The following is a 25840-nucleotide window of genomic DNA, read 5'->3' on the forward strand; positions in this document are numbered from 1 at the left end:
CCACAGCCAGACAACTACACGGATTCCAAGGACCTCGGCTCAACAGCTCTCGCCGAGAAGGATGTTCTTTTTAATGAATTGCGATGCGGACTAAATTAAGCCGAGTTAGACAGTGTAGACAGACGACTGATTGGGGTGTCGGGGCATTTAATGAATTTTCCACAGGGCGTAATTAGGCAAAACAGGAAGTGAACGAGATGGAGGAGAGAAAACTGGGGAAGGGACTCGTAACGGGATCGGATGACAGTTCAATGACAGTCGCCGACACGTGTTGGTCTTTATGTAAATGAAGGTGTCGCACTGACATCACCGTTTAATGGCTGAGTTGAGCCATCACGGCACTTCAATTCCTTCACTGGGTGCTTTGAATCATGCCGAGAGAAAGGCATGCCGGCTTGAATATTACAAAAAATTACTCAATGTATGCATGGAACATGGGAACATTTAACGCTATGAAATTTAATGAGCCCAAAATGGCGCATTAAATGACAGGACGAAGGACGAAGGCGCAGGAAGTGGATGCTGTCAAAGGCGCCCGAAAGTAAACTGATGTATTTTTAATTGCTGCATACATTAAAATAGATTTACATTGCGAGAGTGGGCCGAAAAAAAAGAGCAGCTTCTTCACCTACCAACCCACCCCACGAGTGGGTGGTAAGGCTGAACGCCGATAAAAGGATTCCAAGGCTGTTCAAGCCACTGTATGTGTGTGGACAGTCCTCGTGCAAATATTTACTGCCGTCAGGAAGGGAGCTCCGTTTTCCGGGTCGACAGAGTTCAATACTGGCTAGGTCCATGCAAATCTGCCTGGAAATTCTGCTTAGTCGGGGCCATGGACAGTGACCTTATGCCAAGTCCTCAAGTCGACGGGGTTAAGTGAGGTCTGAGCTCTTGAGCCATCCGCTTACTCAAATATGCCCCACCTAGCGCAATGCACTTTAAATATGATTCTATTTCGGGGTAATCGCGCTTAAAATGTATTTTTGAATATTAAGTGCCAACGGACTATGTGATGAATTGGGAGATTAATATTCTTTTGGGGCATGGGATTTCATTTACACAGTTGTTTTTGAGGCATATCCTAAGCTGACTTCCTAACTGAAAAGAACCCCTTCTATTTTTCCGCCAACAAAGTTGTCAAACATCCATTTGTGACCCTGATTTGGCAACTTGTTTTCAGATTATTCGGGCCCCACTACTACTACACAATAATGGCCAAAAGGCGAGACTTAAGGCTAAGAGAAATGGCGACCCATTTCGAGGGCGCTGAAAAGAGTGCAACGGTTTTCTTCGGGCCACTAAGTTCTGTGTTCTGTGCCCTGTGACTGCTGCTGGCGCTGATATATCTGAAGTCATAAATATCCAGCGACCAGGGGACTCACTTAGACGCTCAAACGATGTGGCATTATTCAAAATATTAACTTGAGCTTAAACAATATTATGAAAGCAATAAGCGGGGCCAGCAACTTAAAGTGAGTAAGCTCTTCTCCCATTATTTTTTGTCTTCTCTTAGACATTTTAGACGAAATTAAATTTTTCAAATATTTTTCCCCTCACACAATACCCATTGCGGTCTCCCAAGCGAATTTCGAAGGACTTCGGCGGGATGTGGTTTGTCAGAGAGTTTATAAAAGTAATTTGCCTGCGGCGGTCTTCGGGGAAGAGTGGGTACTATAATACACGCGCGGGGAAATAAACGGAAAATTTAATTTTAATTCACTTTCGTCGCTTCAATAATACATAAGTTAAGCTGGTTGGAAATTGTCAAACGGCCATCGCTTTCTTTAATTTATATGCATATTATTGATATGCCAGGCACGTAGGGTGGTAGTTGTTGTGGCTGTCGGACACGCGTATCCAAACGAAAAGGAAATCTTGTTGGGATGCGGAAAAAATAAAGAAATCAAGTTAAGCAAACAGCAGAAACAATAAAATAAATAAGTTCTTTCGATAAGAAGTTATTTTGAGCTTGTCGAAGCGGATTGTTCTATGTAAAATGTTAAGTATTAGTACATATTCTTTACACTGTTGATTACATATTCTTTACACTGTTGATTTGCGTAGCCAACTGCTATTAACCAATTTCCTTACATATAAGAAGGAAGATTTAAAAAAGCAACTCACTTGCAATCATACGTTAACTAATTTTTTAACAATATTGGAAAAATCATATAAAAATTACAAACTTCTCTTTACAATGTTTTACTAACTAACTTATAAGATTATGTAAAAAGTAGCAAAATGTAAATTAACAGTTAAACAAGAGGAACAAGTCGAGTTTTGTAACCATCAGCTAGTTGGCATGAAATGTAATAAAATAAAGAAATTAAAAACTTTTTTTCCAAAGTGTGGGCGTGAAGGGTTCGTGCGGTTTGTGGGGGTTAGTATGACCGTGTTGGGAGTCATTAGAATCTTTATGTTAAGTCTCAACTTTATAGTTTTTATAGTTCCAGAGATTACAGCGTTCATACTGATAAGACTGACAGACGAGTGATCCTGATAAAGAGTACATTCACTGGAAAGGATCTTTACCACTCACATCTACATGTAATGTACATAATATGCCATCGTAAACAAACATCCATTGCGAATTTGGTTGGGAGCTTAATGAGGTGCAATATTCAAAATTCGACTTTTGTATGATTTCTAATATTTAATATTATCTCAGTTTAATAAAAAATTATAATCTTGTTAAAAATATAATGTTTTAATTTGAGAGTGCAAGCTCGTTTCAAGAGCAGCCACTACCCACCACTTCCTAATTAATTACTAAGATAGACAATCCATCAGAGCTGCCAGACACGCCTCCAAGCCGCCTTTACATACTGCATTATATCTGATTTAAAAGCTGGCTTTGCTCAAACTGTCCTCCGCTCACCGATTGATTTGGATCGCAAGCCGAATACCGCGACCCACTCAGCCTGATTGTCATTGACGGAAAGGCCCGTCGAAAATGACTGATGATTTTTCCCGTCACTTGTGGGGATGCCTGTGGCTTAATGACATGCAGGTCGCTTCCATGTTGTCTCCAAAAAAAAACGAACAAGAGAAATCGCTGCTTTTTGTGGCACTGGAGCTGGAGTTTGTCTGGCTGAGATACCAATCTGAACACAGAAACTCTGCGTGTGTAGCTCCCTTGATTAAAATAATGTTAATGCTCAGGATTTTTCCCGTCGCTTTTCATTTCGGCTATACCTTCTTTTTCGTGATTTGTTGCTAGAACATGATTGATTTTGACAGAGACTTTAATTACAATTTTCTCTAATGACCCTCAACTGGCCTAAGGAACAGACACTTTCGGTAGCCCAACTGGTGAAGCAAGAAAATCGATGGAAAAGCTGAGATTTTTTCAAGCCAAGCTTTTCTGGTGACATTTTCCTTTCTTTTTGTGGAATTTGTATGCCTTGTGGCAGGTTTCCCCCTCTCTACCTGTGCACGATGAATTATGAGGCAGAAATTTGTCAGGATTTTCCCCTCTTGTAGACAGAATTTCGACCATAACCATCTGACAAGCTGAAGCCTGGAGTTGGGCAAAAAAAAAAGGAAAAATGTTCGAAATGTGATAAACACAAATTATGTTTTTCTCAGAAAATCTTATGTTCAGCAATTTAATTATTTTCTGAATCCATCTTATGGCTCAAAGAATTCTGCACGTGAGTGCTTATCAACCATCAAGAATAATAGTTTTTAATAACTTTCTGCTTATTTTAGCACTTTTCAAAGAACATCAAAAAGTCGCCGTACTCGTATTCACACAGAATGAAAAACTCATCTGTGTTCGCATTTATGATAATATTTCAGCGGTCTATTGTAATTTCCATGGAAGGATTTTCCTTTCACTTTCTTCTTTTCTCACACGCCTTTTTATCCGCTCACGTGAAAGTTTTTCGCGGCTTTTACTACTTTTTCCAGGAAACGCTGGGCTTTTCCCCTCGAAGGTATTAAAGCACAAACTCTTTAAATATAAACATTTCGCCGAAGCACGTCTACATTGTTTATTTTTTAGCATTCATATTCTGCTTGCCTTCGCTCGCACATAAATTAAGAAATGGCTGAAAAAATTCCCTAGTCCACGGCTCGTTGATGACAGGCTCTCAAGCCAGGCGAACTGTTCCTTGACGCCCTTTAAGTCCCTGGCAACGCCACCTGCTGACAAGTGGAGTCCTCCGCCTAGACACTTCTACCAGCCGGGTTGGCTGGTGTTCCAAGGTACTTCTCGGGCTGCTCCAGCTCTCCACCCGGCAACTCCACGACTCCGACCCAATTACCACGCCTGGCTGACTTTGCCGCAGCTTTTTGTTTTCCCAGTTTTCTTTTTTTTTTTGCTTGGGGTTTTATGTTTACATTCGAGACTCTGAGCTGCATAATTATGTATTTGAACCTTTTGAAAGGCATACGTCCTTCACTCGCACTCCTCCTCGAGCGGAATGAAAGAGTGAATTCCAATCCAGAATCCTGAAGCATGCGAGAAATTCTGTGCAGAATGTGTAATTAGATTTCAGTTATTGTGAAAGGGATTCTCTGGCCATGTCATATACGCAGGCGTCTTGGCATTCTTGGCCAGAATAGCAAAAAACCAGGGGGTCAGCTGGCAAAACAAATTTCCTGGTCCATTATCCCGAAAATTACTTGTGCTCAAACTGTTCGGGTATTTGTGCTTGGCCAATTATTATAAAAGGCATTTCTCGTTTCATTAAACTTGTAATTGCCGGTTTGGCAACGCCTAGGAAACGCCGGTTTCCTTCGGCCCAAAATTGCCATTTTCGGGAACTTTAATAAATGCCAAGCCGCAAGCATTTTTAATATTAGCTCTAGTGCCCAACCGCCCTCTCGACTTTTGTCTCGCCAATCATTAAACACAAAATTTAATTAACTGTTAATAAAGTAGCTAATGAAGACAGCTCCAGAGGCCACCAGAGCTGAGCCACACCCCGTCTCGATTTCCCAGTTGGATGAGCCACTGTCAAGTTAATATTGCCTTTGGCTCACATTAAGTGGCGCTAAGCTCTGCTGTCAACACGGGCGAATCGTGGAGATGGGGCAGGACCAGGACGAGGTCCTTCTCCCCCATTCCCATAAAGAGTCAGGGATCAAAGGGAAAACTTCAAGCATAAATTAGACGTATATATATATGTACGTACTAACACTGTGGGCCACTTGCTTAAGTCCAACCTGACCACTGTCCGCCACGTTCCTCACATATAAGTCATGGCAAACGCCTTTTTTGGCATTTAATGGAGCATAAACTTGGCTCGCTTTTATGGACAATTTCCATCAATAACAAAGACTGAATGCATCCAGACATTAAGCCATCACACACACTCTGACGCACTTTCCTTGGAATGAACAGGACACTCGGAGAAATTAAAACGATTTCCGGGAATTTCATTAGCTTATCATCGATCATCGATTTCAAGGAACTGATACTAATTCTTAGAAATGATTGTATATAAATAAATGCTAAAACACTCAAAAGTTCGGCAGCAATAAATATAAGCAGCTTCTTGTTGATTTTATACCCTCATCTAAATGTTCTTCTAGTAAATCATTTTTCTGCGCATTTTTTTGCCAAACATGTTTCTCAACGAGGCGATGCGTTTAAATTGAAAAATGAATATTGGAAATCTTTTAATTTGATCAATCCCGCTCCATGCAGTGTAAGTCGAATGGGTGCCAAGTCAGCTAGAAATTCCAGCGGCTGCCTCATCCGGGAAACTCTATGTGCCGGACATGGTTTTATATACATATATATATATATATAAAGACTCACAGACTCACCCCGAACAGTTGTAATTGTCCTGGGGCACTTTGGATGAGTGAGTTAAACGGCAGGACTGTTTAACTAAGCCTAGTTCAACATGTCTGGATGCCTCCTCAAATTCGCTTGCCGCATAAAAAGAGGCATCAAGCTGATGGAGCTGAGCAGGTCCTTACATATACATTATATATACATTTTGCTGAGCAGCCCGACAACAAGTCAATAAAATTTATGACCATCAATTTCAATGTGTCGAAAGTTTTCCTTCTTTTCGCATTTCCCTCTGCGGACAGGCAACAACCTCGGGGGTCCGACGGAAGGTCCCTTGTTTTCTATAATTTATGCCGATGGGCAAACAGGAAAAATAAAGTTTTAGCTCATAAATTTCCCGCAGGCTGTCCTTAGCACCTAATTTGGCCCACTTTAAAGTGGTCTTGGCTCCAAGACTCCAAGGCTCCAGGACTCGAGAATCGCAGACTAGAACCGGAATCGGATGCCATCCCTCTGCTGTCCTTTCCGCTTTCCGTTTTAATTGTTTGCTCAACACCTTGGCCAGTTTGCCTGGCCACCCATTACCCATTGTTGGCTTCAGCCTTGCTTACCCAACATAATAAAGCTTGTTAGCGTAATTGCTTAATTGGCCAAGTCCAGGGCTCTTTCTGTGGATACTCGCCGGGCCCTAATGGCCGTGTTTGTTGTTTGTTTTGACCCGATGACCATATGGGCATCAGCAATCGACCATACATATATGGCTGGCTTTCTGGCCAAACACTTTGAATTAAGTGCGAGTTGCATTGGTTGAATATGGATAGGGAATTCAGTTCAGAAAATTTAATATTTAAGTTTTTGAAAAATAGATTAGCTTCGCCAGAACTCTTTAGACTTCTCTAAGTTTCAGTTAATAGTTTCAGTTTATCATTCCTTAATTAAACTTTGGCTCTTTGAATGTTCCATTCATTTTTTTCATCTCAGCCACTCTGATAATTGGAAAATCTGTGGTAAATCTGCTAGCCAGCTGCCACACTATCGATTACCACATGAAAAGGAGGCCAACTGGCATGTATTCAGCCAACAATTAGAGACTTCCTTTTGGCGAAGAGGGAACTTCATTAAATGCGTTCATTTCCACATCGAATATCTGTCTGTCATTCAAGTTGGCTTATTCACCAGTTGGCGTCGGCGTAAGACGGTTTGATATACCTATCCCAAAGTGCCGAAGTGCTCTTAAGACACTTTATTTGCCTGCCAGTGGCGTGGCAAAAAGGGATAGTCTTCGCTTAGTAAAAAAATTAATGGAATAGAGCTGCAATTCAGATACAAGATACTTTCTTACCAAAAAGAGGCTGCAATTGGGCCAACTTATCTTTAAAGCGGTTATTGAGAAGCCCGCTAAGCCACTGCATATGTTTTGTATCAGAACTCCACCCTTGGAATTGCCGAAGGGAACACATGTTCCGAAACACCTAAAACCCCCGGATACCATTCCCAATCCTATTCCGGATCCGTGGACTGAGGACTGCGACGATCGCGTGAACAAGTAAATGCCAGGCAATAATTTTTTTATTGCCAGCCAATGCCAAAAACATTTCGCATCGAGTGTAAGTACATATTGAAATAATGTTATTCCTCTGCGGGCGTGGGAGTGTGGGTGTCTGTCTGATAAGCAGCCAAAGTCCTTGTTATTGTAGCCGTTAAATCCGTACTCACACACATGCACACACGCACACACACACTGGCACACTTGCACTCCCCCCGAAATGGATGGGGGCGTGGCATGTTTGCCGAACTCTCGATATTTACGAACTTGGTATCGCTTGCGTATCGCTTTAATCAGACTCTTTGATTTTACAACACCATTATGCACTTTTAGTGTGATTGATTGGGGCTGTGGAAAAGTGGCAAATGCATTTGGGCCATTCGACCCAAATGCGGATTTTCGAATTCAAATTCGATTGGGTAATAAAACAATGTGCATAAAAGGTTAACGATTGGAAAATGTGGAGAAAACACCTGCAAGTATTTGCTAAAACAAAAACTAGTCCTAAATTCAGAGTTGAATATTCCAAATGCCAGAAATATGAAGCCATTTAAATATATTCAAAATTTGCTGCGCTTTGCTTTTCTATTCGTATGAAAACATTTATTGACCATAGTGAAATTTTAAGTCCTGAACGAACACATTTGCCTACCGCTAAAAACAGCGAAAAATTGGCTATCATTTAACAATTCGCAGTCGATGTGGCTTAAACCGAAAATTCCAATTGCATCTGTGTGGTTCGGGCCAAATACTTATTGCGGTGAGTGTTGCAAATTGCTGCAAATTTGATCTAACTAAAAGCGAGAACTTTTGTGCCTGGCACTTTTGGTGTGGAAACTTTGCAACAGTTATCAGTGGCAGTCCGGCTTACATTGTTCTCAATCGAAGTCACGACAACTTTTTGCCACCGTTTGCCATTAGCAGACATGCAGCTAGCTGCACTGAGAGAAAATCAGTTGAGGAATTGAAATTTTTCCATTTAAAATGGGCCATTAGAAGGAGCTTAGTCCGTTCTTAAACTTAACTTTAACTATTATCCCTATATTTATTCGTTAGTGATTCATCTAATCTGGAATATAATGCACAGAGCAGCAGATGTGCACTTACCTATAATTTTTTCCAGTGCATAAGTGCAAATAGTTAAATAAAAGTTTCGCACTTGCCAACAAAAGGATGCCGTGAGTCCGGCCAGACTGCTCCAAATACGGAGCAGTGAACCTCATGGATGATGCAGATGGTCGGACATGCAGTCATCTCGCTGAGCAGATTACAGTCGGTCTCCGTTTGCCTAGAGATGTATTTGAGATATGCGGGGCATTCCCACAGCCATTCACTCATTCATTCGGTTTAGCCCATCCTTGCACTCCAGCTCCCAGCTCCCAACTCCGTCGCACAAGTCCTGGCCGCAGGAGCTCCCCTTATTTACTGTCCGGGGTAATTAGGCAGAGCCGTGTGGGATTGTGCCCAGCTAACGACCCGCCTGAATAATTCATTAGCCGGAGGTCCTCAGACCCGCTATTCACTATGCCACATACACCATCCACCAGCCACATCCTGGTCTCGCTGTGCATCTGTGCTTTCAAAAACCCACCGCAAACATAACCCAAATGCAAACAAGAACATCCTCTGGCTAGTTGGTATTTCACTGGGCACTTTTGAGTGCTCTGTCCCAGATTGAGGAAAGCCACTGAGAAGTGCACATATGTGCATTAAATGCAACTACTACCACTGCCTTCTTCCATTTCCGTAATATTGAGAGATATCCATTGTGCCCGCAATCACACTAAAAGCAATATTTTTTTCTGCCAAGTGAAAGTTTGTCAGAAACGATTCCAAAATCATTGTTTGTTTTGCCTTTCAACTCTTCGCCTTCAGGCGAATTAAATGTATTTATAAACTTTACGACCCATTCAAAGCACTCTGGCTAGACATCTGTATAACATAAGATTTGACGATTATAAATGGCAATGGGCGGCCGAATAATGTAATTTTTCCTTGGCATATATTGGCCAAGTTTAGTTGGTAATTTGTGTGTACATATATTAGCTATATTTATGTTGTGCACCTGTCCAATTTGGCCGGATAAAAATGAGAGGGTGGAGCGAGAGGTTGGCCAAAACGGTAAAGGGTCGCTTTATTGTCGGCACGTTTCTCATATTTCTGTAATCCATTACCAAGTCTTGGCCATCCGTCACGGACTCACAGCCTCCGGCGGACTTCAAAAGTTCTCCGGCTGGCCATTTTAAGCAGAAACTTTATGCGTAACGATTTTCTCATGCCTTCTAAGCCGCTTATGTCGAAGATGTTATGCTCTTGAAAATATTTGTGTAAACCGACCAATTTAAATAGTATTCAACCAGCAGGGAAAGTAATGCCGAATGATGGTTGATAATTTAAGGAATTTTAAATATTTTGTATAAATAACATGAAATCAGCCATTGAATAAGTGTTATTCGAATGAACCAAAAATATATTAAAATCTGATATCCTGTCAAGTCTTACACACTTGCTCTGCAGCTGAAGCTACTTAAAATGCAATTATCGTGTACTTTTCGCCATAAATTTCAGCAGAGTATCAGAACTGTCAGAAATGTTGCACTGGTAACCAAGTTACAGCAGTTGGTAACCTCCGAAATACATGCTTTTTATTACCATCTGGAAGAGCGGAACTTTTTGGGGGGAGGCCGCCGCCAGGAGGTCGAGATTTGTGCGCTGACAGGAAGCAACTTTTGGCTGACTCATGGCAGTTGATTTACTGCTCACCGGGGCACGGGAATGGGTAATGGGTAATGGTACTATGCAGGTAAGTGTGCTGGCCTGGCCCAGCGACTGCAGCTCGACAAATGAAATTTTGGCCCGAAACACTGGGAAAATCTGCTTCCAGATGATGGCCTTTGTGGCCTCCAAAGGCAGGCGGGTTTGGGTGCGTGGAAAGTGCTCGAGTTCGTTGTGCTTCCACTGCACATTTTATTTTATTTGAAATTCATGCAGGCTTGCGCTCGCATTCTGATTTCGCTCCCACTAATGGGCTGTTCCTTGTCCCGAAGGAAATGGGATGAGTCCTTCGTCAAAATTCTCTGTGATTCGGTAAGCAATTTTCCATCTTGCACAATCGCAATCAACCGATGAGCTTGCAATCCGCTGGACGCCATCCCTTCGACTGAAAGGATGTGGCATATGGGGATTTTTAGGTGATATTGATAAATGCAACTGCTGTCGACCGAGTTTCCTTCAACGGGGATTTATTAAGCTTATACTAATGTGGTGTAAAAAGCAATGTATACATACATGTGACTTAAGTAGGGTGGCAAAACCAAATAGCGTTTTTTTTGATTAAAGGTTAACTGAAATTCGGCATTCTAGTTTGACTGATGAGCGAAGCAAACCAGACACATCCTTACAAATGTATTCTCTCTACTTTGATTTTTATTGCTACATAGTGTCCTTGCCTCCAAGTTACTTACCCTATCTCAGTTGAATCGCCTCCCCAGCTCTGCCCCGCCACCTGCGCCGATTGCCTCGCCCAGCTCGACCTTCACATCCGAGTCCTGGCAGTGACTCGTACTCGTCTCCAGAATGCTGATCCCGGTGGTATTATCCGTGCTGACGAACGGCGTCTCGCTGAAGCGCACCTCCACGGTCTGCTCGTCGCCGGAGTCCAGGTAATCCCCGTCCGTCTCGTCCGTCCGCCGGCGGATCCGCCTCGTCAGCTCCACCTGTTGATGGTGTGACGGCTGCAGCTGGTGCATCTGATGGTCGCCACCGTGCACCAGGGCGGCGTTAATGCCGCGTCCGCTGAGGATTGGCGACACGGCACCCGTGCCATTGGCGTAGGTCGGCTCCCTGGGTATAATCAGCAGCTTCTCCTTGGGCAGACACGTCTCCTGGGTGATGCCGTTCTCGTCCTGGTCGTCGGCGTCCAGACTGCCGCCGCCCATGCCGCCATCCCCCTTGCCATGGTGCAGTCGCGGACCACAGGTGTTCCGATCACTTCGATTATAGCCCCTGGTGATGTTGATGATGTTGTTGTTCGAGGGATTAAAGCAGGGCAGCACGTGCTTGAACTCCTTGCGGAAGTTCTCGTTCAGCCAGGCGTACAGGAAGGGATTGTAGCAGGTGGAGCTCATGGCAATCGAGTGGGCCACGAAGAAGAAGAGGATGTAGAAGCGCCACTCGTTGGACTTGTCATCGAAGTCATCGAATATGTTGACCACATTGATGGGCAGCCAGCTGAGTCCGAATACCGCCACCATGGCGATGAGCATGCGGTTGGTGCGCTTCTTGCGATCCCGATCCGCCTCCTCCCGCCTCGAGGACTTCGAGCCCGGCTTGGCCCTGGCCCGCTGGTTCAGCTTCACCGATATCCACACGTAGCAAATCGAGATGATGAAGAAGGGCAGCACAAACTGCAGAGTGGTGGTGATGGCCCCGAACACCTTCCTGTACTGCTCCGATGGCCAGTTCTCCTCGCAGTACACCCGCACGTAGGGCATCTCCGGTCCAGTTGATCCTGCGGTCATCACCTGCATATAGGCCTGGGTGGCCGAGGTGGAGTCCGGTGCCTCGATGTAACCTGATCCCTGGGCCACAAAGCTTCCGTTTAGCATTAGGGTGGCCTCCACCAGGGTCTCGTTGCCAGTCTGCGTTCCGTTCACCAGCTCGTTGGTCATCTTCATGTACATGCCGTAGGGAACGGTGGCCAGCAGAGCTATCACCCAGATGCTCACTATGATCCCGATGCAGGTGGAAAGCTTCATGCGCGGATGGAAGGGGTAAATGATAACGAAATACCGATCGATGGCAATCGAGGTGAGGGTCAGCGTGGATATGTAGATGCTGCATCCCTGGGCAAAGGACACCAGATGGCACAGACTCCTGCCGAAGGCCCAGCGACCCATGAACGTGTACAGCGGAGTAAATGGCACCGCCAGGACGCAGAGCAATATGTCCGACAGGGCCAGATTCGTGATGAATATATTGGTCACAGTCTGCATGGCCCGATTCCTTAGAACCACGTAGCAAACGAGGACATTTCCGAAGACTCCCAGGACAAAGACCGTGGCGTACAGGACGTAGAAGAAGATTTGCACGAACTGGTTGTGAATGATCCCGCCGCTCCTGTCCTCATCCGATGCAGCCACATCCGCCAGGATAGCGCTAGTAGTTCCCGGCGAAGTTAGGCTCCAGTTGGTTGTGCTGACCAAAGGCAGCTGGCTGCTGCTGATGGAGGAGGAGGTGGTGGTGGTGGTGCTCAGCCAGCTCAAGTTGGCCATCTTAACGGCTCCCGGGGCTAATGAGTTGAGTGGTGGTTGTGTGCTCGACTTGCTGCCGGTGGTTCCGGTTCGGATGCGCACCACTTAAGCGGCCATTTCCGTCGCCGGCGGAACTGAGCTCCTTACCCAATGAATGGCCTGGCCAAAAAGCACTTGGCTGCTTAGAAAGCCTTGTGCGATATTCCGCTCATTGCTAATTGACTGAGCCGTTGTGTTCTGAAAGTGCATACAAATGTAGAAAGTTTTAGTTGGATTAAAGGGAAACAATTCGACATAAATGTTTTAAAATATCATTAGAATAACATTTAACCGAAACTATTAAAGATCAAGGCATTGGAGATTGCCCTCCGAAGTTCGTCAATAAAATCGATGATAGTAAGTGCCTTACAACCGTGTAAAACTCAACTCAACTTATTCCAAAGTTTTCAGCAGGGAATTCGTCTTAAACGGACTTAAAAACTAAGTTCCCCGCTGGTACATCACATTCCGCCCATCAACATTGTTCCCACCCCAAAAACTTTGCTCTCACTTTTTCAGTTCTGCCCTTTGTTTGTCTGCTTTTTGGCCAAAAGGGATTAAGTTGTTGCCCCGACTAGCTTCTACTTTTGGTTGCTGTCAGGACACGCTTGCTTGGCTCCCAGCTCCCAGCTTCGAGCCTCGAGCTGGGCTTCCAGATTCGGGGCACTGAGTTTATAAAAAAAAAACAATGCCAATGTGACAGTTGCTGTCTCTAACTGGGCATTAAGAATGAAGTCTTGAGACCCTGACACCAACCGCTATTCGGACAGCTTAAGACTGAGATGAGTTGCATACTAATTCCCCCAAAGATTCTGTTCTTTGCAAAGAAACTAGTTTGAATTATTTAGAAGCACTATATGCTTTGAAATCAATTAGAAATATGTTTAAAAGTATGTAACTAGAGCATTCTGTTCCATACTTTAAGACAGCTTGATGTGCTGTTTAGAGGATAAAGTAAGCTGAAGCTAAGGCTTCTAAGCCGCATTCAACAAAAATATGGGCTTTCCCTGGGAAAAGCTTCCACAATTAGGGGCAGATCCTGGCCAGCAGTCGATGGAGATTATCAGCCACCCATTACCCAAGAAGCCCACTCTCCACAATGGCCCGCAATTAGGAGCTGCAACCAATCGGAACAATTGGTAATTGCCAGATACCCAAAACAATTGGTAAGCTCTCCATTGTACACTGCATTGTACTTTTGGCATCCTGGCGGAGGGCGGCATTTAATCTTATGTTTTCAATAGCAGGAAGTTCTGGCAATTTTATTGCTTCCCCGAAGGTCGAAAGTTTTGGCAAGCAAGCGAGCAACCAGAAGCCATCGATGCAAATATGCCGATGGCTGATGGCTTCTGATCACGTACAGCAACTAAATGCAAATTTAATTGGATTCATCTAACAACGGGCCGGAAAAGTTTTGGCCAACATGCAGGTGCACATGCACATGTTGGCGACTCCAACAAAAACCTGTTTGTTAGGTCGTCCAATATTCGGGCGAAAACCCGGATAATCACGGACTCCGGACAATTTCGGGGGTACTTTACAAGGCTGCAAATTGAATTCCTGCGTTTAATGAACACATGCCGAACGCCCCTGGGTCACAGATAACAACGTCAATATAGTCGACACGAAAGGGCGAGTATTTTGCAGATGGCAAAACTTAATTAGAACTCGAGACCATTGTGTCATTAGAAGGAGGAAAAAGTTTGTGCAGCATGCCGCAGAAATCCTTTTGACAACCTAAGGAGCACAACTTTTTACGGCAAAGTTTGCAAAACTAATTGAAAGCTTCCCAAAGGCGCAAAAACAAACAAAAGAATCCACCAAATTTGCGATTTAAATATGCAAACTCATAGACATTTAAGCATTATAGATGGTGGTCAATTAAACTTGAAACATTTATCATTGCATGACTTACAAAATAACCCAATCAAGCTTGAGGTTTTCCTTTTTTATCACTATTTTGTATCCATTAACAAAAAAGAAACCATCAAAGACAATGTAAACAAGAGAAATTGCTAAAAAATTACTGCAGATATTACGGAAAGTTTCGCAGAGTCCGGATGTTTTGCAATCCGGTTAACAAGAGGAATGTCTAAGGAATTTAGAGCCGCGGGGCCAACGGCGGCAGTATAATCATTTTGATAAATTAATAGAAAACAGGAGCAGGTTGAGGGAGCCTCGAATGCCGGATATTGTGTCCTGGGGATAACAACAGCGCGTGGGAAACAAGAAAAATTGCCAGTTAACAATTTTTTGTTTTGCCCTTCTTTTTATGAACGCATTTATCCAGGGATTGCCTGCCGTGGACCATAAACTCCATCACAATCATTACCAGCAGCCGGCATTGGCAAGTCCCGAGTGTCGTCGGCATCATCATCGCCTTCATCCTGGATTCTGCGACCTGCCCTTTTTCTCCCGCCCCCATTGTCCTTCCGCAGGACTCACGCGCCGCACTGCTGTCATTATCATTACTAACAAGGCAGGTTGAGTGTGTCATCTTGGCGGTCCTTTCCGTGATCTGCGGCACTTCGTAATTTTAATTTTGATGCATTTGTCACCATTTTTGTGCGCTTTTTATGAGCTACACTGCGCGAAAAGATAGTCGGTGTCGAAAATAAATGTATATGTCTAATGGAGCAAACTTACTAATAAGTAATATTTATGTTTGAGCACCATTATCAGCTTTCTTGTAGAATGCAAAATTTAAATATTAAACAGCATGTTTGTGGCTTGTAAATTTTCGTTGTTTAGCTAAATTATTTTCTGTGTACTGAGCAGAGCGTCTTCTGCAGCAACGATTTATCTTTGAGCCCGTGACATAATGAAACAAGGCCAGGGAGAGAACAAGCGCTCACTTCAATGGGTCTTTTTTTTGCCTCCGCAATATCAGGAACAGCAACATCCGTATCCGCATCAAACTGTTCGACTCCTCCTTAAGTGCTAGTATATGGCCAACTTATAGGCGCTTGGGGAGTTTTATGGCGACAAGGTGCATGCGACCTCCAGAGGGCAGAGCCATTAATGAATTTGCCATCGCTTCGGGCTTTAAGATGCAGTTAAAGTGTATCTCAATGGACTGTCAGGATGTTTATGGGTGCGCAGGATAGCCAAAACACAGTGCTAAAAAAAGAGGGACAGGACATGCTCTGGGTCCTTTTATGCGCCCAAAGTCCTTTTGATTTCCCATTTCGGTCCGGGCGGAATTAAATGAAAAGCAAATTAAATACTTCGTGGGTGAATACACTTAAGGAAGACAGTTTCCTCGGAAATATATATAAACTACCACATACTTGGTTGTTGTTTCTCAGGTTATTCAGCACACTGGTATATATATTGTAAATATATCCTTTTCACAGCCACCTGACAAAAGCTTGAACAATAACAATATAAATGCGATATAGACCAGATATTAATCGGAAAACAATCAAACACCATTTGTTTAATTGCAAAGCAAGCGCTATCTATCAGGAAATAATCGAATAACAATGCATTAACAATAGGATTTAAATTAAGTTGAGTTTATTCATAGATTACTAAGCATCCGAATCTTTTACCAACCATCTATATATAATATATATTTATTTTTCCCAGTCTTATTCCGGAATAAAGTTGATTAAGCTCGTTTGCGTGTCGCCATTAGCTAATTCTTGAGCATATTTTCACGGAAACTTTCGGCTGAACCTGCAGTACCTGCCACTCCGGAAAAGCAGATGGAAACTATGCCATTAGCAGGCCACGGTTTTTCCCACCAGCTCCACTAACGATTGACCGGAGTGGCCAGTGATCAATGCCGAGCTTTTTGCACTAATTAACATGGCTATTTCCGTGATAATCAATTACTAAGTTTGCGGACAACTTTGACGTTAGTTTCGCTTTAAAGAGCTGCGAAAAGAATAAAGTTTGTGCGCCGCCTAGGAAATTACTCAAGAAATTGGAGGTCCCACAGACAGATGGACAGACTCGGGCCGTTGGAAGCATGTGTTCAATGTCTGCGTCAGTGTCATGGATCGATTGATGACGCGGAATTTAATTAAAATTTTGCCTGAATTTTTCTGGCTTTTGCGCTTTTTTTCTACGATGCCATAGCACTGGCACTTTAATTGGTTGCCTCACTCGTAAGCAGCCACTTTGCACTTAGCTACTTTTGAAATGTCGGCTTCGGGAATTATTCATACGCATATGAATGTACATACATACATACATATATATATATACATATATACCCAATCGATTGAGAGCTGCGGCGGGCTAATTTATTTACATGATTTATATGCCCGGCAACTAATTAGAGAGTTATTTCCATTTGTCTCTCGATGCACACGAATCGAGGGCAATCTTCCAGTAACTGACTCACTCAATGCGGGTATTTGCCACATTTACGATGGACACATAAATATCGAGTATATGCACACACCACTCCGAATCGCATATATCAAAGTCCACATGTATCTGCATCGAAGTAATAGTCATAAGTGGGCAAAAAGTAGGGAAATTTCAATTGGTAGTGAGATTTAAATACCCTTTGGCTAGCTTCAAATATAGGTATAGGTATAGAAATAGTTAATATTATAGTAGATTACTACTTATTAGAGACCCTTGTGGAATATCTAGAAAATTAAGTTAGTGGAGCCACTACACTGAACTGCATACCTGTGACCACATGTATGCTCCTCTAATGCCCTGACTATGGCCACATCCAAAATAGCGAGTGCTATGGCTCCAAGAGGTGCTCCCCTCCGAAATGTGCCACAAATCCCCCGACTCTACCAACTCCGATGCCCATCCCTATGCCAACGGGCTAAGCCCATTAAGGTCCATGTGGACAAACCCGTCGATAAGCGTCAGCGGCATTCGCATAAAGATAACGCTGAAATCAAACTAAATGGCTAAAATTGGCAGACAACAACAACCAGCACTACGGCAACAGGAAATCCAGGCGGTAATATTTTATCAAAAGCAACAAAAAATCAAACCAAAAAAAAAAAAGCTGAAATCGCATATAAAAATCGCAGTTAAACATTATTAGAAAGATTGGGGGCAGGAATGGCCATTAATAAGATTGTTTTATCATGAATTTACGGCCAAGGGCGGCCTTTTGGCCAACTCCCCCCGTATTCCCTGATCCCCGAATGCCCTGATCCCATGGCAAACACCATGGCCAGTCAAGCCAAAATGTAAACAAGTCAGCCTACCGATGGGCCCCCGTTTCTATGGATTTCCTCCAGTTGGGCTTGTTCTCCCCCACTTTTTTGCAGAACATAACAGACCTGACAGTCTATTCGAAAATTGAAATGTTTGCTAACACGAGCCACTTAAAGTAGGAAACAGGAATGGCGGAAAAAAAGTGGAAAAAGCTGAAAAACCTAAACGAATTTCAAACAAATTACACGGGCACTTTTGGCCAACGTTCAACGAGGCGTGCGGCCAAAGAGCCATCAGTTCCAGAGGCCAAAGGTCCCCACTGTGTGTGTGGTAAGTGGTTTCCTCAACGAGTTTTAAAGTCCCTCGAAAAAATACAATTTGAATATGGCGAGCAATTACAATTGCCACGAGCTCGCCTCCACCACCAAACCCACACACAAAAACAAAATGGTCGGGCCAATTATGATCCGTCGGAATCAACAATGAAAACAACAATACTCGTAATAGGCCATTCCTTGTGATGGCCAGCAATCCAAGCTATTCGAGTGCCAGGATTATTGGCTTAGCAATTTTTAAAATTGTAGGTGAAACTTCAAGCACTCGTGAGAGGCTCGGAAAATGTATTTTTAAAACTTTAGTCCCAATTCGGTAAGTCATTGGGATTAATGTGCAATTAATTGGTGAATTATATACAAATTTTACATATTACATATTACATATTACATTTTTTTTTACATTACTTATAATCAAGGATAATATTCTTAAGTGAGCTTACTGCGAAAGTCTAATACAAAGTATGTATCCTGTCTTTGATAGCGTAACAAATAAGGTTTATGTGTAACCAGGACATGTCCTGTCGAAACCCGTACTCCTTCCGTTTGTCGGCACTTGTTAGAGCCCAGAAACACGGGCTCCAGAAAACTAACGAAGCAGTTTTCCTGCTGGCCTGCAACCTTAAGATAAGTATAACTGGACCAGTTAAGCCCGGCAGGACATTTTCCGGCCATTTCCCAGTAGGGAAGTGTTGGCTGAATGCTTAATAATTTTACGTAAGCTTTTTGGCAGCCGAGTGCCTGCTGCTGAAACAGCTGAAACTTCTGAGAATCGTATGCACTCGCAGTTGTCATGAGCTGGCCAACACCCACTCCCCCGGCAGATTTTCCAACACCCAACCCCGAAACCCAACCCATTCCCAGTAGAAATAACCGAAACGCAAGCCGAGTCTGAAATAAAAATGCAAATGCCAAGGACACAGCAGCGACGAACTTTCGAGTGGTCGACATGTGGGGGCGTTTTGGCCGGGGGCGTGCCGACCGCAGTCTTAGTTTGCAGGACTAGGACCAATGACAGGAGGTGTGGCTAACAAGGACACTCGTCCTTTTCCCCCGTCCGGCTGTCTGTTTGTCTGGCCGTGCTGTCAGCCACTGCTTTCTTCGGCTTGTTTACTCACAATTTTCATTTGGCATATGCAAGGACAATAATTTCACTTACAACTCGTAGTTCGAGTCCTTAAGGTCATTCGTTTTTTCCGATTATCTTTGCGCCCATGAAGTGGGCTTTCTCTTTGGCCCTTATGCTTTGAATATCTCATATATTCTTCATACACAAAAATCCTTTGTATGTTAAATTATTCAATTGCTGAAAGGATGCATTCATATTTAACATATTATATTACTTACTTTACTTAATTAAGGTGCTGAAAATTACTAGACGAACATCTATTCTAATTTAATCTCTTGGCGAAATTTATTTTCATTCAACGGCACTCTGCACACAAATTTTCTATTGGGCTGTCCTTTCAATTGAAAGGTAGAGTATCTCCTGCGAATCTCGAGGCCCGTTTGTGTGCAAAGTTCCCTGATGAACTTTCATATGCCACTTCAAGGATAATCAGTTGATTTCAAAGTTTCACCCCCTCCACGGGGCACTGAAACTCTTTTTGGCCCAATTCCTTTATCGTTGTTTGTATGGCTCATTTTGTGCCTATTCCTCGTTTGGCATTGCTCACTTGTTTAGACGCTTAACCTTTTTCCAGCCAGCCGCAGCAACAATAACAAAACCGAAACCAAAACCAATTTCCCTTGTCTTTTGACGCCATTTGTTTGCACAACCTTGGTCCCGGCCGTGTCCTGTCCTCTATCCTCTGCGGACTCTGATGTCCTTGCATAACACGCGGCGACATCGGCGGCTCGCACACATACGGCATATGGATGGCACATGGCTCATGGCTCATGGCAAGCCCAACCAATATTCGAACCGTATAAAAATCAATGAATTTTATTGCTACTACACATGGAGCTACCTCACTTACTCGTCCTTGAGCTGTGGTGTCTGGTTCCTATTGCATACTTCGCTGCACTTTAGGGCTGGAACCGAAGTTCAATTTAAAAAGATCCAGTCCTTGAAGTCTTTGAAATCTCTCAAAAGGGGTCAATGGAACATGCTACAAATTGGTTTTTGTTGAAAGTGATCTTCATATGTTGTGGCTTGTGTCTTAAAAGTACGCTTTTCCATAATTGTTTTCATTCTTTTAAATCACTCAGACGATAACAATACCTTTGAGATATTGCCTTCGATAATATAATAGCTATAATATCTCTAGAGGATTACTCATTCCAGATGCAGCATGTGCCATCATGTGAGCGCGGCTGGTTCAAGGGGCAGTGACCATAATTAATTGACCATTTACTGCAGCTTCGCTGCAAAACAGTTGCGGTTGAGCCGGAGACAATGGCTTCATAAATTCAGCTCGAGGAGAGCAATCTCAGCCGGATAAGTGCCGCTTCACGGGTTGTTGCCCTGCCCCGCCCACCGAGACGGGCAATCCCTTTCGCCATTGTCCTTATCAGAATGTCCCTATCAGAAGGCAGTGCACTGGAAAGTGTCCTTGCCCATCGTCACTCATAATGAGGGATCCACGACCATTGGGCATTCAACACTCCCGAGACCCGAAACAGTTGGTGTCGCTTCGGTCAGTTGAAGCCCGGGTAAACGCTCTAACATAACCGAGTTTGGCAACCGGAAAATTGTCTTGGAATGCGGTGATATCTTCTCTCGAGGAAATCCTCTAGCCTAGACCTTAAAGTCAGGCGAAACCAACCATCGTTTCAGATGAGAACAAAAGCACGCGAATATCATCTACATTGTATATTACCAAAGCGTGGAGGCCTTAATTTTTTATGGCGACTTGGGAGAACAAGAAGCTCGAGAGTTTTATGGCCGCGGAATTCCTAATAAGGCAAAAGATTGTTTACTTCATGGTATAAACAATTTGACATCATTTTATTTTATTTGAAATTTAACAGAAAATATAGCGTTAGCAAGTGAATTTTGCAAAAATTACAAACAAATTCAAACAGAGATAGAAGCTCTTCAAAAATTCGAGAACCTAATCATCAGACCTCAAATATCCAAAAAGAAACTCTTGCAAATTGAGAACTTGACCTTTTCTGTGGCAGCTGCTTTGAGCGATTAAGTTATCCCGGGTTGCCACGATACACCCCAGCTGCTGACCTTCATCGGGATTATCCCCTGGCTCTGGCTGTTCTCAATTTCCATTTATCATTATGCAGATTCATGTCTACAATATGTTCATTTAGAAAAATATATGTATGAGGCGGGGCGGAAGGCAAAATAGGCACTTGGCCCGGTCTATGCAAATTAATAAGCAACTTACTTAGCGCTGACTTAAATGCAGGCAAACTGTTGTAAATGGCGTTTTAATCAACGTACCAAGACAACAAACGAAATTAATTAAATGTTCACTTCATGGCCGGCATCTCGACTAAGCCGGAACGGAGGAGCCCAGACACCAGAACCGCCCACTTATTATCTGGGTTTCGGCCAGAGCCAGCACCACCAGGACAACCCGCCCATCCTTCGAGTCCCCTCCTCCACGTGGAACGTCAATTTTTGCATTTTAATGATATTTGAACCGCGGTGTGGCCCACGATATGGGGTTGCATTGGGGAAAAAACCAGATGCGGAGTGGGGATGGTTCGCGCTGCCCACAAAACGATGATGGCCATGAGGATGACGATGGCGATGGCGCTGGTGAAGACCCTGGCCAGCTCCTAGCCATATTATAATGAATCGATAAATACACTTCCATGAGGCGCCGCAGAAAAAACTTTTGGCGTCAAATAGATTATTCTATTCTATGGTTATATTTCGGGGAGATGACAAAGCGAAAAGTTCTTTTTGGAACTTTGAAAAGGAATTTGCTTTGTACATTTATATTTAAATGAGGCCTTTTTCATGAATTATTTAGACAAAAAGAAACTTTACACTCTATTAACTTTGGAAAGACCAAGCGCACTTTGATGGCCACCTTTTCGGGATCCTTTCGCGTCTTTGAAAGTTTCCTGGGAATTCAAAATAGTATGCATTTGGAAATTTACTTATGTTTTAATAAGTTATTTGAGCTGTTTGATACAAGCACTTATCTGGGCATTACAACATCAGGCTTGGGCACTCTTCCTCTCCTGAAATCGAACAGCCCAAAGGACTCCAGTACGAATAGGGAATTAATTACGTTGTTGGCCGACGGGTTTGGGCCCCAATTGCGGTTTCAGCATCCATGAAGCTCCTACGAAGTGATTTCTTTCTGCGCATCCCTATTTGGTCCGTCGCTTAATTGAAAAGCAATTAATTTTTTGGCCTGCATTAGGCTGCCCCGCAACCAGCTCTATTCCCACCGTGGCTCCCAGAGGACCCTGAATTATTGACAAAAGTTAAGTGAGCAACTGCACGGACCGAAATCATAACCAGACATCGACATCACCAGAGGTAAATTGAAAGGGAGCCTCGAGTCGAGCCGAATCGGGTTGGTTTGGTCTCTGGAGAAATTTGAAAATCCTAGCCACAAACGACTGGCTGACTGAGTGACTGGCTGGCTGTCAATGGGTGAGGCAACTAGGGACTCCGACCACCCACTCAAAAAACCAGATTACAGGGCGGCAAAGGGAGCCAGACCAAAGACCAAGCCAAAGGCAATTCCATAGCCATCTTGGCAGTGCTGGCCTTGGGAATGGCAATCGTTTTATGGCTCCTTCGCTGCCCGGACTTGCTCTGGTTGTGCGGGAACTGAGAACTGGGGCCTCCATCGCTCAGATTGGCCGTAAAAATGTCACCTGTGACTTGCGACTGTGAGAAATCGAATAAATTCAAGCAGCTGGCCGAAGCTCCCCCTCTACGCATTTCTTATCAAGCCCTTTGCCTCATAAACACACGAACATATAATGCGTATTTACATACACGCCTTCAGCCTTATGCATTATTTATGCAAAACTTGGTGGCCAATAAAATGGCAAACGGTATCAAAAAGCATACAAACCAAGTGCTTGGAAAGGAAATATGGCTTTCGGTCAGCGGTTCGACTAAAAAGTACCCTATCTACACTTTTTCAATTCAGTAATTTCAGCTCATCAGTAAATGTTTAATAAGAATCGTTTAACCAGCTTGGAATAAATCTTTCGCTTCCATTAAGGCTTCAAAATAAATATTTTCTTAATCCGAAAGTAGTTATAAGAAAAAAGTACTTTTTCCAACCAAATGCCAATGTTTTGCTTTGAGTTTTCTCTGTAAATATGTAAATGTTTTCATCGGAATGTGCACATTGCCGTTACAGGCGAAAAGGAATTCAACAAATATTTCTCTAAAAATACAGTTGAGCAGAACTTCTATTTCGGAAAAATATTTGGTTTCAGCTTAACTTGCATAAAATAGGGAAAATATTCGACATTATAATATAAAACTGACTGCAATTAGGCGCTCATCTCATTGGCTTCAAGTGGATGAAACAAATATTTGCAACTTTTGCTTGCATTTTTTTGGGCTCCAGCTGCTCAATTTGTTACTATTACGTAGTTGATTTAAATGCAAATGGGGGAGAAAGGAGCTTGAGCAGTGAAGGATAATCGGGTGAGGATATCCAAGGCATCATCTCAGGAATTTTCGCCTCAATTGCGAAATTTCGGCGACCTGAAATTTCCTTAAAGAGCAGTTTTAGTGGCCATCAGGCAGCTTTGGCGCGGTCTGATATGCAAATTGAATTGCGTTTTCCTCCTACTCAAATCCATGGTCCTCCATCTTTGAGCTATCGTAGGAGTCCACCAACTGGTGCTTGAATTGCATATTGCAGTGTGCACCTGAAGATGTTCCGATTGAGGCGACTAACTTGGCTGATCTTAAGACTGGAAACGAGTTTGCATGTGAAACCAATGTTCCGCTTATAAGTAAATCAAAGCATCAATCATTCTAAATCACACGATTATCACTTATGACATCTGCGTCCCCAGACAATAATAATGATTAACGTTACGTATACAACGCGGCTAACTTGACCAATTCCCACCTGAACAACATGGTCATTAGCATGCGCCCTAGTTGGGCAAAGCAATCAATGCATTTGTTTATCGAATCAACAATTGATGGATGGCTGGCTGGCTGGCTGAATGAATGACTGGCATCCATGTCAGAGGGGATCAATTAGAATCAATCGAAAGTTGTTCGGACTGTCTTTTGTTTATCGGTTCGCCCTACACTCGAGGACCCATTAAAATTAAAGGGAAATTTGCATTTTTAATTAAGGAACAGTCACGACTGAGCCATTTGACTTGGCCATAAAATGTAAACGGGCTACGTGGCTCCCCCCTCCCCCTCACTTTCGATTTCCTTCTAAATGCAATTGGGTTTTCCTAATGTTATCTCTTTTCGCTCTCGCTTTCCATTTAGCCTTCTTGTGCTTTTCCCCATTTTGCTGCTGCTAACTTATTTGTTTTGTCGCAAAACAATATAAAAGTTGAATGTTTTTTTCGGGACCTCGGCCTCCTCCAGTCTTTTTTGGCAGCGGAAAAACTTTTCTTTGTGGGAGCCAAAGAAAAGGCCGCAGGAGAAAGTTGACTTGAATTCAATTTGTTCGGATCGTAATGAATATACTCGGGGATGTATGTATATACATCGGTGTGGCCAAAAAAACATGTCAAACTTATTCACGAATACATTTTGGCGTTCCGCCCATACTCACCCCACACTCCCCAAAATGTTTTAATTTAATGATTTAATTTCAAACTGACTTCCAGTAAGTTAATCTTTAACTCGCACTCTGGCCGTTAAATATTATTGTTGGAAAGGCGAAAAGTTTTGGCCCTGCTGGCCACGAGTAAAAGTACTAAACAGGGGTATAAATAAAAACCGAAAGCTGTCGACCGCCGACGTGTCAACACCGCGTATACGAAATGTATATAAATACAGTGAGGAGGGGGAACGGCTCCGAACACACAAAAACCAAAAACCGCAAGGATGGAGGCACTCGAGCACGTTTCGGCACTTGTTTGGTCTCCCTTTCACTGCCTCGCTCCCACTTTCGCTATCAGTTCTTTGCCGCACAATGAAAATATGTTTCCTTTGCCTTTGAAAATCTTGTTTGGTCTTTTCTTCCGGACTTTTCTGCCGATTTTCGCGTCCGCCGTCAACGAAGAATCACAGGCAACTGAAAACGGTCCAACTTCGTGCGGCTAAACGGCCGACCAACAGGTTACTTGCTGATAAGAGCTCGTGGAGAGCCGAGCAACTGAGTCGTTTCGCTCGCTGCGTATACGTTATATGCAGCATCGTCGGTTTATTACGTATACGCAGCGTTTCACTCACTCAATTGCAAGGGCTTTGAGTGGGCGAGCCAAAATTGAGTGACTTTCCGTGGCACAAGTGCTGAGTGATTCATGTCAATTATCTGCAAGCCGAGCAGAGCTGAGTGGATGGCAGTTTACGCCCTGAAATGAGCCGTAAACCGCGGAATTCGGTAAGAGGAACTTCATAAATCCATCGCTGAAAGAACCACTGATGTCATGTAAAAGTTTATAAGTCGGAATTTGTATCTTAAACCATAAAGATCGATAACTGGCTTTGGGTAACACTTTAATTTGCTGTCTGCCGAATTTGCAAGGAACTTACCAGCTCGCTAATATTACATTCTAATTAAATACTCTAGGTCTGCACAGGGCTTTATTAATAACATATTTAAATATAGAACTTAAATCCATGAGTTGCTTGTGCAAATATGGAAGAAATCCATACGTTTCTTTTACAAATATGGACAAAAATGCATCTCTT

General features: G+C 43.3%; 1 protein-coding gene across 1 annotated transcript in view; it reads right to left on the minus strand.

The window, feature by feature from the left end:
• The window catches only part of LOC6620572 (prolactin-releasing peptide receptor), a 30203-nt gene extending 4973 nt beyond the window's left edge, over positions 1 to 25230 (minus strand). Inside the window, exons 1-2 of the mRNA XM_002044740.2 lie at positions 24756 to 25230; positions 10760 to 12784 (exon numbers count right to left, since the gene is read on the minus strand). Of these exons, the coding sequence (XP_002044776.1) occupies positions 10766 to 12568 (1803 nt within the window). The 5' untranslated portion in view covers positions 12569 to 12784; positions 24756 to 25230 and the 3' untranslated portion in view covers positions 10760 to 10765. The remainder of the gene's footprint in view (positions 1 to 10759; positions 12785 to 24755) is intronic.
• Between the last annotated feature and the right edge of the window lie 610 nt (positions 25231 to 25840).

This window comes from Drosophila sechellia, chromosome 3L (assembly GCF_004382195.2).
Source record: "Drosophila sechellia strain sech25 chromosome 3L, ASM438219v1, whole genome shotgun sequence".
Lineage (NCBI taxonomy): Eukaryota > Metazoa > Arthropoda > Insecta > Diptera > Drosophilidae > Drosophila > Drosophila sechellia.